Here is a 13,432-nt window from a genome sequence, read left to right on the forward strand (position 1 = left end):
ACCTGAGATAGACATGTTTCCAACTTTGAGGTTTTGAAGAGGAAAGGTTTGTGTGTGTGTGTGTGTGTGTGTGTGTGTGTGTGTTCTGTAATAAAAGGTGTTTGTCTAAGTCCTGGTGTTTGCTGCGTGTATTCTGTATTTTCTAGCAACTCTAAGAAGCAGTATCAACTTTAATTAGTTTCTCACTTTTAATTCCACATTAGCTTCCCTCTTAACACTATATAGGTGGGCAGACCAATGAACTGAAGCCTTTCTTTATAGTGAGATTCAACAGCAAAGTGCATAGCTGCCAAGTTTTCCCTTTTCTCGCGAGGAAGCCTATTCAGCATAAGGGAAAATCCCTTAAAAAAAGGGATAACTTGGCAGCTATGAAAGTGATAGCAACAACGCTCAGCGCCAAGCTCTAGACTAAAAACAATTAATCTTGTGAAATGATGGATATTTTGCTACCGACTAACGGCCCAAACCCTTTCCAAATGTTATGATGACTACATGCAATTGTTAATCACACCTGCTATCATTTATTCCACCACCTACATGCATTCTGCTTAATTTCTGGAACAACCTACATTCATTATATACGTGTGACAAGTGTCCATATGTTTCCCATAATGCCCAGCTGTGTAAATGGACCAATGCACAAACACTTTGTACTTGTTGGGCTTTTGTTCAGAAGCTACGCTGAATGCAGTGGGTGCAAAAGCCCCACCCCCACCCCCACTCCATTTATCAATTTTAATATGTGTAGCAGAAAAATGTCACCAAGTTCCTTTCTTTTGACAGGGCATTTTAAAGCTGCAGAGCTAGTATTTTAATAGTATTGTCCACTGCGCTATAAGATATTTTTGTCCATGCTCAGAAGGAAAATGAAATGTACTTTTAATCCAATATACAGTATATCAAATTGTCAGTATTAACCTTGGGTATTTAAGTGGATTTCATTGAAAGAGTAAAGATACATAAGTATAATTAATAAATAGGCAGAATTAATTGAAATATACAGAAACAAGAACTGAATTATAACAACCCCTTTCAAACTTGTCATTGTGACATCATCATCATCATCATTTTATTATTTATACCCCACCCATCTGGCTGGGTTTTCCCAGCCACTCTGAGCGGCTACAGGGGCGGAGGAAGGGGGTTCGGTGGGGGCGGTCCACCTTGGGTGTCACCACTGAGGGAGATGGCAAAATGCCAGGCAGCACTCACTGCAGGGCCTGCATCGCACCCGAGCCACGCATCTCTCCTGGGAGTGACACAGTGGCTTGGGTGCCTTCAGGCTCCACGCTGCCCTAAATGGTCCGCCCGCCGCCTCCCCCTCAGCTGTAGGGCGGCTGAGTGGGAGGAGGCAGGCAGACTCCAGAGGCCCTGCAGAGTGTCCTGCCCTGGCTCATCCAGCCCCTCAGGTGGCTGGCACCACCCCCATGGGTGGCTGGCCCACCCCTGGGTGCAGGGCAAACGCATTGCCCCATGGCACCTGATTGGCTTGCTCTGCCGCAGGGCGGCTTACAGCATATATAAAACATAGTAAAACATCAAACATTAAAAACTTCCCGATATAGGGCTGCCCTCATATGTCTTCTAAATGTTATGCAATCATCTCCTTGACATCTGAAGGGAGGGTACCACTACCGAGATGTATTACTGCCCGAATCATGGAGGTTTCTGTTGTCAAGGGAACATGGATTTCCTCTTCTCTGTAACTTTTGATTCCTTTTGTTCCTTTGCTTTATCCATGCATTAATATCACTTGTTATCAGAACTGCCAAGGGACTTTTTCTACCTTGCTGGGTAGATTATAAATAATAATTCTATAGAGATCATCTCATTATGGACTGATGAATTTGCAAGCAACAAGGCAGGAGTCTTTGAAAGAAGCAGCAGGGTAAGAAGGTTTCTATTAGAGGAATAGAGGCAGGACATAGAGGAAGTGATTCAAAATTTTTGTGCAATCCCAGAATGCAATAGCTGTTTTCCAGGACGGTCATCATGCCATATACCAGTAAGATCTTATAACTAAGTAAGTCAGAGGAATCAATTGAAAAGTGGATATTAAGCGGATCTTCTTCTTTCCACCCATTCAACCACCATCCTGGCACAGACCTTTGCTCTGAATGCTTTTTGCCTTAGTTATCTGCAGCAAAAAATGGGGAAATTACAATAATACATTGTACGTCAATAGCTTAATAAATTACTTTGCAATGTGCATTGTTTAGAGAGGCATTGATGTGTAATTCCCAGTGTTCTGATGGGCGCCTCATGGCTTTGCTTTTTTTTCTAAAGTGTCTGTTGATTTCGTTTAGGTTTTTGTGGCTAGATGCCACCTGCATGCAATAAGGCTGCAATTCTAACCATGTTAACTCTAAAGTATATGGGGCTTACGTTCAGGTACGTGGGTGTGGATTGTGGCCTTAATTTTCTTTCTACTTTCCATTAAAAACTAATAGAACGCATCATTAATTATCATTGTTTTCAATCACTTTTGTTACCTATAGACTTTATCTTGGCTCCTCGGTTAGAGCCCATCACCCCCTCAAAACACAAAAACTGGAAACTGCTTGTCAAGGGTGCTGGGAATTGTAGTGTAGCTGTGTTCCAAGGATTCTTCTGAGTGTTTGTGCTTCAAAAATACTGTATTTTTTCTCTCAACATGTAATAAACATAATTTAAAATGCGGTAAGCAACAATAGCAGGTAGCCTGTCATTTCTTGGGGAAAGGTACAACAGCAACTTAAAGTTGGAAATAATACTTAGAACAAGTTCATGATGCATATTAAAGTATCTAGTCCAATAAGTCTCTCCAGATGTTTCCATGGGTCTGTGTGTACGTTAAATATATGCAATGTATGCAGCCCACACACTTTCTCCATGTTGCAACCAAGAAATTAACACAATAAGTCAAAACACAAATTTGTCACACTCATTATGCAGAGAAGTAGAGATTAACTCAAAGCCAGTAGGAGAACAGCCAAACATTTTCTACTCAACCCTAAGAAAGGTGGCTGCATATGAAAGGTGAGCTGGGAGGGATGCTGTGGTAGCCTGAAATAAGCTATGTGGTGACAGACATTTTAAAGGCATTCATCCTGGCCTCCCCTAAAGTTCCCAGAGCATCAGGAGGCTAGCTTAACCTGTTCCCATCTTCCTTTGTCCAAAATGAGGCAAGGAAGTGCAAAACCACTTCCACCAAAATGGTGAGTGAAGAGTGTTGTGGAGAGTTTCCTCTGGTTTAAAATGTTGATTTGCAAGACAACACACCAACTTGCAGTTGTAAGTGGTGCATTCTGTTTTCTCCAGATGCAGCCCGTGGCAAGCAGAGAGGGACAAAATCAAACAACTGTTTCTGAATTCATACTCTTGGGATTTGGATATCTCCTCAATCTGCAGGTTGTTCTCTTCATGCTCTTCTTAACAATCTACTTGGCCACCATGGCTGGGAATCTCCTCATTGTTTTTTTGGTTATGGCTGTCCAACATCTCCATACTCCCATGTACTTCTTCCTAGGGAACCTCTCCTTTCTTGAATCCTGCTACAGCTCAACAATTCTGCCCAAGATGTTGACTGTACTTCTGACCGGTGAAAGAACTATATCTATAAAAGCCTGCTTCACACAATTTTTTATATTTTCTTGCTTGGGAGGTTCTGAATGCTACCTCTTGTCTGTGATGTCTTATGACAGGTACTTAGCAGTATGCAGACCATTACATTATGCCACTCTAATGAACAGTAGGCTCTGCCTGCAGTTGGCAGCTGGATCTTGGGTTAGTGGACTCCTGGTTGGCACAGGCATAACTGTTAGGGTATCACAGTTATCTTTCTGTGGTCCCAACATCATTGATCATTACTTCTGTGATGTCATACCAGACATAAAAGAGATTTCTTGCACCGACACATACTTAGTAGAATTGTCTGCCTTCATATTTGTTTGCATTTTCACCCTGCCACCCTTTGTTCTCACAATGGCCTCCTATGCTTACATCATCACTACAATCCTCAAAATCCCATCTACCACTGGAAGACAAAAGGCCTTCTCTACCTGCTCATCTCACCTCACAGTGGTGGCCCTCTTTTATGGAACGCTGATGCTAGTTTATATGCTCCCAGGATCAAGGAAACTCAGATACACGAAGAAAATATTTTCTCTCTTCTATACTGTCCTAACTCCCATGGTCAATCCCTTGATATACAGCTTGAGAAACAAAGAGGTGAAGGAGGCGTTGCAAAGAGTTATTAGGAAGTTCATAGCCTATTCAACGTTTTAGAACACCATGTTTTAAGTTGTAATGGAACTGAAGAATCAATTACGGTGTGAATAAATTGTATCCGTTGGATAGATGTTTCCACTTTTTCATATTTGATATCCCTGCAATTGATTTCTGCAACATGCAGGCACATTTATTTCCTGCTTGTCTTCCCCGAACTGCAATCACCTATTAAAATTTATGACTAAAATGAAAACCTTATTTGCTCTTTTATTGATGGATTTGTTTACGGGGAAGTGGTCCAAAAGTTTGTATTTCTCTTCATTATCATCATAGTTTAACATAGACAGAGTGCTGCAGGGTGAGATACTCTCTTCACTGCAGGTCAAAGGTGATTTTGTAGTTCAAAAACGGGCACCTTGAACTGTTCTTAGAATCATTTGGTAACCTGTGTGGCTACATACATTTAGTTGTATATGTTCCCACATTTCATGCCACCTAAGAGGTGGGCCACAGCATCCACTTGGAGATGGAGGTTATAAATGTAGGTGCATGCCCCCCCCTTTAAAAAGGATTCTAGCTCATGTATCAAACAAAACTGATAAATAATACACAAGGTTAGCTTTGATGCCAAAGGTAACACCAGATCCATGAGGACAGAATCCTCAGTTTCACTCTAAATTCCACGTTAGCTGCTCTCTTGACTCAATATCCCGTGTTTCCCTGAAGATAAGACACTGTCTTATATTTATTTTTCCTCAAGAAGACAACTATGGCTAATTTTCAGGGGATGTCTTATTTTTTTATTACGCATCCAGCCTCGCCTCTTCCTTGGCGCCCTCCAGAATTGCGCCTATCACTATGTCTTATTTTCGGGGTATGGCTTATATTGCGCAAATGCTTAGAAATCCTGCTATGGCTTATTTTATGGGTATGTCTTATTTTGGGGGGAAAGGGTAGGTGGGTAGACCAATGAACTGAAGTCTTTCTTCACAGTTAGATTCATTATTTAAATTAAGCAAGCATTCAAAGGGCCCTGTCTCAAACCACTGACAACTACCGAAGCAGGTCACACACATCAGCTGAGAATAATTATATAATGGAAAATGGGGGGAATAAAAGATTCCATTTTTCCCCAAACATCTCTTTATGGATTTTCTTTTCTTTTTCTTTTGTTTTGTTTACAGCTGTTGGGTCCCCATTTGTTTCTACAGTGTTTTGGAGTATCACATATATTACACATGAATCTCTGTCTCAGATAATGCAAAATTTCATTCTGAAAAAAATATCCTCTGTAGACTGATATACCTATTAGCAGAATAGTCAAGGGATATTCTTTTGCTGTGCGGTCCATAAATAACCACCCAATGGAGACATTCAACATATTGTGACACTACATACCGGTAGACATCACAGCTACCAAAGCAAAACTCTGCAGAATAGTGTGGGAAGACGGAAGGGGGAAGGAGTGTTAAGTACTATATCAGAATCAATTTATATATTATTGGGCTCATATACTGGGGTGATATGAAAGATAATGACTGCAGTCCTGGAAGTAAGTTCTGCTGAATCAATGAAGATTAATTTCGAGCAAGATCAACCAAGTCATGAGCATTTCTATAGAGAACAGAAGAATACAATGCAGCCTTGAGATACAGAATAAATCCATCTGTCATGATATAAATTCAACATTAAGGTAAAAAAAAATGTTTTCATATGTGGGCACTTCTCTTACACTTTCCCTGACTAACTATCTCAGTAGGGGAACCTCAAACCTGGAGGATAAATGCAGCCCTCCAGAGATTTCCATCTAGCCCTTAGCCTTGCTTCAGGCCATACCATCTCTCTCTAGGCTGTACATAGCTTAGAATAAAACCAGTTGTAGAAAGAAAAAAGACACATCTGCTGTGCTCCCCACTTTTCCCATTTGTATGTGACACTTGGAGAAAATGTGACCAGGGTGAAAGAGGTTCCCCTCCCTTGTTCTATAAGACTTTGCTTGATGTCTTTTTAAAGCTGCCTAAGTAAGTGGCCATCAACATATATTGTAGCAGCAGAATTTACTATTTCAGTAATTGTTTTCTACACATTTCTATGATGTCCCTTATGTGATAAGATAACTTAACCAGAACTTTGCAGTTTTTCTTACAATGGCTGTACAATAGATTTATACATTATTATTCTAGCTGTTGTGGTGTTACACACCACAATATAGTGATTTCTGAGTTCAGGTCCTTATTTAGCCAGCCTGATTTCACTTATGGAGAGGGAGGGATCAGCAGGCTTGTAAGAGTCTGAAGATTCGTGGAAATACAAAACAACACTGTAGGAAGGGAGTGGAGACCCTTAATGAGAAGACCTTAAACAGACCAAAAAACAAAAACAAAAAGCCCGAGGATGGTTAGTGATCCTGAAATAGGACACCATGGGGGGACGAGCATGGAAGAGTGCAGCATTCCAACCAACCATCCAACTATATTCGAAAACAGCACTGCAGCATTTTGTTTCATAGTCACTTTGATTCCTAATAATTTCCCCAAACTGAACGGACCATTCACAACACCACAACACTGAGTTAATGTTGTATTGGGGGCTTCTTGGACTGGAAGCCTACAAAGGGAAATTTGTTGGCAGAACTGCACATGCAACAGCCATTGCTTTCTGTGTTTCTAGTAGCAGTAGGGATATAGCTGGATAAATCAGTCTACATTTGGTCTCTGTCAGTTTTACACGTGCTCTCCTATATTAATAGCCACATGAAAATTGCATTTAGTATGTATTTTCAAATGTGTTTTCTCTATAAATACATATTTAAAATAGATGTCGGCACACTTTTCAAATGGGTTGAACATTCAGGAAGTATGAAACCAAGTGGATTACTAAACTCTAGCAAATACAGTAAATTAGTCTGGGCTGTGTGGATCTGCTTAGTTTTTTTATCAGAATTCACAAAAAATTGCATTTGTCAAGCATCCCCAGGCAGCAGTTCCCTGTGCTCTCGAAGAAATAATCTATTTGATGATAAAGACTGATATAATGAAAACAAAGAGCCTGGTTCTCTTCTATATTCATACTTCCCACTGTAAGATCCCTGCTAATATCAGCAAAGTTGGATTTTCTTGCATCTGTAATGAGGTTTCACAGGACATGTCAAAGGCCAGCAGATAGCAGAAGACAACCAATCAGTCAATCAATCAATCAATCAATCAAAACTTAAGTTTGCAAAATACTGAAAGCTCACAGTGACTTGTCATTAACATTTTACTACTGAGTAAAGAAAAGGTCTTGATGTTCAACCTTTGGAGAAATAATAGCTTCAGAGTTTAAGGATATGAGAATGAATCCGGTATAATGATATACTGTAATGCTAAATATTTTGTGTTTGATTTTCTCCAGATGATGCCATTGGCAAAGAGAGAGAAGCAAAATCAAACAACTATTACTGAGTTCATCCTCTTAGGATTTGGAGACCTTAATAAATTGGAATTTCTTCTTTTCCTACTCTTCCTAGTGATCTTCTTGGTGACCATGGCTGGGAACCTTCTCATTGTTTTGTTGGTTGTGACTGATCGGCATCTTCACACCCCCATGTATTTCTTTCTAGGGAACCTCTCTTTCTTGGAATGTTGCTACAGCTCGGCAATCCTGCCTAGAATACTATCAAGTCTCTTGACTGGGGAGAAAAGTATATCCATAAAAGCTTGCTTTGTGCAGTTTTATATATTTGCTTGCCTCGGAGGTGCTGAATGCTACTTCCTCTCTGTAATGTCTTACGATAGGTACCTAGCTGTATGTAAACCATTGCACTATGCCAATCTCATGAATGGTAGGTTATGTCTACAGTTGGTAGCCGTGTCTTGGGCAAGTGGAGTTTTGGTGAGCACAAGTACAACCCTTTCAGTGTCTTCATTGTCCTTCTGTGGCCCTAATGAAATTGATCATTACCTCTGTGATTTGTCCCCAGTCATCAAAGAAATTTCATGCAGCGACACATATGTTGTAGAAATGACTGCATTCATCTTTGCCTGTGCCTTCACACTGCCTCCATTTCTACTCACATTAACATCTTACATTTTCATCATTGTCACAATCCTACGAATCCCTTCCACTACTGGGAGGCAAAAGGCCTTCTCCACCTGTTCATCTCACCTCACTGTGGTGGCTCTCTTTTATGGAACGCTGATGCTAGTCTATATGCTCCCACGGTCCAGGGATCTGAGATATGTGAAGAAAATCTTCTCTCTTTTCTATACAGTCCTGACCCCTATGGTCAATCCCCTCATATACAGCCTTAGAAACAAGGAAGTGAAGGAAGCCATGTCGAAAGGTTTGAGGAAGTTCACCAGCTTCATGACAGATCCACTTTTTTAATGATCAGAATCAATGAAAATAGTTGCCAACTGAATGTGCAAGTCATCATTTTGAATGTGTAAGCCAGGCACAGGCAAACTCGGCCCTCCAGATGTTTGGGGATTACAACTCCCATCATCCCTGACCACTAGTCCTGTTAGCTAGGAATGGTGGGAGTTGTAGTACCAAAACATCAGTTTTCCTATGCCTGGCGTAAGCCATCATTTTGTTCTACTTAAAAATCCATCTCAAATTTTGATACAGTTTGTATATTTAAAATGCTTATAGATGTCAAATAAAAAAGGAAGATAAAGGAACATCAACTTCGCTTTAATTGTACAATGTTAAATTGCTGATATGTGATTGAAATGCACTCACAGCATAGGGACAGTGTAAGTAACCTCCCCCGTGTGTAGCGCTCATGGGACCACTAAGTATGCAGGAATTCCAAGAATGCTTAGGAATTCTTAGCTTTAATAATGTGACCTAAAACTTTTTACACAATGGGAACAGTTTAAGAGAAGAATCATAACTTGAACATGCACCTTGCATGCTAAAGTTCCCATCCATGTGCTATCCCTGGCATATCCACTTAAAAGACTTTCAGGAATTGTATATGTGAAATTAAGATATATTTTTGTACCATTTTACATTTGTTTACAATGAACACCCTAAACAATTGGAATTTGCTTTAGAATCTATATAAAATGTTTCTTCAGTTCTAAAATTGAGAGTGATTGAGCAAAAAAAGGAAAAGGAAAATATTTTGGGTATACAGACAACTCCCAATTTGTGTGAGGGTTGTTTTCCAGGTAATTGTGTGCATGTGTGAAATTGTATGCAATTGAAACACCCAGCTCTATGCCACCCTTGCTCCACATCTACTCTAGCAACCTAAAACAGGGGTTGTCTGTACTGGACTCCACAATGCCCCTACAAGAAGGCATTGTCTAATTCAGATAGATGCTGGAGTTGCAATGCTGGAAATACCTCATTGAGGCTTATGACCTGGGAAAACAAGATTTGAATCCCCACTTAGCCATAAAGCTCATTGGGTGACCTTGGGCCAATCCCTGTCTCTCAGCATAGCCTATCTCACAGGGTTTTTGTGGGTACTAAATGAGGAGTTGGGAAATGATGTGTGCCACTTCGAGCTCTTTGGAGAAAAAATTAATAATAATAATTCATTTGTTATTGCTGTCCATATCAGTTTTTTATTGGTGAAATCATCAGTATTTGCAGATGTTAATGAATTTTTGAATTATATTCCTATAGTACCCTTAGTACCTCAGGTTTATATTCGGAACCCAGAATGATAAATACTCACCCTCTATTATGCAATGGTCTGAAGAACTGAACACCCTTACTATATTTGAATGTACTTTGTTTAAACACCAACTTTGTTTGGATTCCTGTTGAGATATTTGGATGGCATGCATCAATCTGTATGTGTAAATTAAGATGGATGACTTGATGCTTCTTGTATTGTTAATGTAAGTTGACAACCCCCCCCCCCGTTTATTCCTTGCATTTTTTTTTCTTTTGCTGTGCTTTTCTTTCTTTAATAAATTTGCAACTGAAACCGCCATTTAACAACACGTGTAATATTTTTCTATCTCTATAATTGGCAGTGATCATTACAGTGCTTCTGCTAATTACACTGTAGAAGTATTGTAAAGGGAGTTTCTTCATTCTGCTTGTTGTAGATCGGAATGGGCTCATTTATTTAAGTACTGGTAGTTTCCTCCCAACATTAGAGCGTATTGTAGTACAGCCAGAGACAGTGTGAGTCGTAAATTGCTTGGTTTCAGTGGGAACTGCAGGCAGCAGATTGAGTAGATTAAGGGTGATTTAAAAGAGAACATCCTACAGGAAAACCAAACTGCATGTCAACCACTAGTTTTCCAGAAAACTGCAGTACAGGGATTTTGACAGCATAACAGCTTTTATTAAACACTCGTAAGTGCTTTTCTGTTCTTTTTTTAGTGAACGGGTTCTTTTTTTAGTGACTGGGTCCCACACTGATATGAAGCCACTGAAAGGTTGGTCATAAAGCCCACAGGAAAGGCCCACCATCCCTGGTTAAGGGGACAGATATGGGGACTGGGACTGTGTTTAAAAACAAAGCAAAACAAAAACATTGCTGGGCAGAGACATATCCCACTGTGAGGCAAATCTCTCTATGCACTTTCTGCAGCAGTTGAAGGAGACTGATAAAATTGAGCTTCCATTGTCTTAGCTTTGTTGACTAAATTGCTGCTCCTCTTCAAAGAGATCTGATGGTTTATTTTATCCCCCCCCCCACAGAAAGAAACCTATGGGAAGAGCAGGATGGAGAAATCAAACAACTGTCACAGAATTTATCCTGCTAGGTTTTGAGGATCTCCCTAAACTGCAAGGTCTTTTTTTCCTGGTATTTCTGATTATTTACTTGGTGACCCTGTGTGGGAACCTTCTCATCACCGTGCTCATTGTGACTGACCGACGCCTTCACACTCCAATGTACTTCTTCTTGGGGAATCTGTCTTGCTTGGAGATCTGCTATAGTTCAGCTGTTCTCCCAAGAATGCTGGCTAGTTTCTTGACAGGCTTGAAAGAGATTTCATTTGCAGGCTGTTTTGTGCAGTATTACGTATTTGCTTGCCTGGCAGGAACTGAATGTTATCTCCTTTCTGCAATGTCTTATGACAGGTACTTAGCAATTTGTAAACCACTGCATTATGGAGCCCTCATGAATGGCCAGTTGTGCTTCCATCTCTCAGCTGGGTCTTGGGTATGTGGGGTTTTGGTCAGCACTATTACAACCATTTCAATGTCATGGTTATTCTTCTGTGGCCCCAATGAAATAGATCATTACATATGTGACTTAAAAGCCATGCTAAAGCTCTCCTGCAGTGACACCTATTGGATGAAGCTCACAAATTTTGTTTTTGCCTGCACATTCACTTTGCCTCCTTTCCTGCTCACCATGACCTCATACATTTATATCATAGCCACAATCCTAAGAATCTCATCCACTACTGGAAGGAAAAAGGCATTTTCTACCTGCTCCTCTCACCTGTCAGTGGTCAGCCTGTTCTATGGAACACTCATAATGGTCTATATGGTCCCGAGAGTCAGCATCCTAAGGCATCTTGACAAAGTGTTTTCTCTCTTTTACACTGTCCTCACTCCAATGGTCAACCCCCTCATATACAGCCTAAGGAACAAAGATGTAAATGAAGCCTTGGGGAAAATCCTTGCAAGATGCCCACCTTGCACAATGCCTTTGAGAATCCAGTTTGGAAAACTGCAACCATTTAGTTGATAAATTAGATGTGGCTGCGATGACCTCTCGTATTTAATGTTTTGCTTTTGTTTCTTGGGATAAATGTTCTGCTGTGAGATTTGGAAAGGATGTATCAATGGAATCTGTATGTGTTCTTATGAGACTAATGAGGTGCATTAGAATTATGTGGGGGACCACCCATAGATACGGGGACAGTGCTGATCTATATAGGAACATTTGCAGCTGGTTGTTATGTGTGTTTTCAACATTAAACAACCAGGTATATCAAGCAGAACCATGGAATTCAGCCCAGCATTTTTCCCCCAGCGATTTCAGGAATATGGGTGTGAAGGAAGCCTTTTTTTGTGGAGGCAAATACAGTACATTTTGAAGCTTAACATGTTAATATAATACATTTCACCAGTGAATGATACCATTTTGTCTTTACATTAAAAATCATTTTCCTGTTATTGGTGTAAAGTTAATAAAGAAGAGGCAAATTCCAAACCTTTTTCTATATAATTGATTGCCTGCTTTCTCCATTTCCTTGGCCCATTTAATTACTTATGAAGATTGCTTAATGCTTATCCCAGTGGCATGAAACCAGAGAATGGCTGTAAACTAATTGAAAAACCAATAAAGATGTCAATAAAAAATAATACTGATTGGGGCAACTGTGCCCCTGAAGGACCAGGTGCGCAGCCTGGGAGTCATTTTTGTATCCTGGATAGCTGTCCAGGAATGCACAGGTCAATTCTGTGAGAGAGCTGATAAGATGTGGGACTTTCTATTTTTAAAGTATTAATTCATCAATTGCTTTTGTTTCATGACATTTTGATCCTTTCTTATTTGCAGTTTGCACCTAAATGCATCCAGAAAACTACAGCACATTTGATGAGTTTGTTATTCTGGGCATCCCAGTTCCCAATCACCTAGTGATCATCTTCTTCTATCTGCTTTGACTGATTTCTGCTTTGTCATTGTTGGGGAACTTGACCATTACGCAGGGCTGGCCCTACGGCAAGGCTGGGTGGCGCAGGCTGCCAGGGCGCTGGGCCGTCGGGGGGCGGGCGCCGGAGGGATCTTCGCACCAGGGCGCCAGATATGCTTAAGACGGCCCTGCCATTATGGTTCTGGTGTTAGTTGATTCTCGTCTTCATAGGCCAATGTACTTCATCCTTTTAAACTTGTCCATCCTTGAGATAGCATTTACATTATCCATTACCCCAGTCACACTTTCTAACCTCCTCTCAAGAACAAAAACAATATCATTTTATGGCTGCATAACTCAGTGCTTCCTCTATTTCCTCCTCGAAGTGGCAGAGTTCGTACTCCTGGCTGTCTTGTCCTTTGATCACTATGTAGCAATATGTGATCCACTACTCTATGCTTCTATCAAGAGCTTCAGGCTCTGCTCATGGCTTGTCGTTTTTTGTTGGTTGGCAGGATTCATTTTTGTGATTTGGCCTGTTTCCGCTATATCAAAACTAATATTCTGTGGCTCTAACATCATCAATCATTTCTTTTGTGATATTGAACCACTCCTTGCTCTCTCTTGCTCCAGTACACACTATACTGAGTTTCTAGATTTCATAATTGTTATAATTG

The 13,432-nt window shown here is 40.4% G+C and overlaps 3 protein-coding genes across 3 annotated transcripts; all 3 read left to right on the forward strand.

Moving 5' to 3' along the window:
* Positions 1-3,300: 3,300 nt before the first annotated feature.
* On the forward strand, positions 3,301-4,266 carry LOC118094514 (olfactory receptor 10A7-like). Its single transcript, XM_035135025.2, has one exon. The coding sequence runs from the start codon at positions 3,301-3,303 to the stop codon at positions 4,264-4,266; it is 966 nt and encodes a 321-aa protein (XP_034990916.2).
* A 3,336-nt stretch (positions 4,267-7,602) lies between these two features.
* On the forward strand, positions 7,603-8,577 carry LOC132593108 (olfactory receptor 11L1-like). Its single transcript, XM_060282120.1, has one exon. It carries the CDS (start codon positions 7,603-7,605, stop codon positions 8,575-8,577), a length of 975 nt encoding a protein of 324 aa, XP_060138103.1.
* A 2,296-nt stretch (positions 8,578-10,873) lies between these two features.
* Positions 10,874-11,863, forward strand: LOC132593109 (olfactory receptor 5AN6-like). Its single transcript, XM_060282122.1, has one exon. It carries the CDS (start codon positions 10,874-10,876, stop codon positions 11,861-11,863), a length of 990 nt encoding a protein of 329 aa, XP_060138105.1.
* Positions 11,864-13,432: the final 1,569 nt, after the last annotated feature.

Source organism: Zootoca vivipara, chromosome 13, assembly GCF_963506605.1.
Source record: "Zootoca vivipara chromosome 13, rZooViv1.1, whole genome shotgun sequence".
NCBI lineage: Eukaryota > Metazoa > Chordata > Lepidosauria > Squamata > Lacertidae > Zootoca > Zootoca vivipara.

Bases quoted from the DNA above. Each gene is read 5' to 3' on its own strand.
- LOC118094514 (XM_035135025.2), top strand. From the start codon at position 3,301: ATGCAGCCCGTGGCAAGCAGAGAGGGACAAAATCAAACAACTGTTTCT.
- LOC132593108 (XM_060282120.1), top strand. From the start codon at position 7,603: ATGATGCCATTGGCAAAGAGAGAGAAGCAAAATCAAACAACTATTACT.
- LOC132593109 (XM_060282122.1), top strand. From the start codon at position 10,874: ATGGGAAGAGCAGGATGGAGAAATCAAACAACTGTCACAGAATTTATC.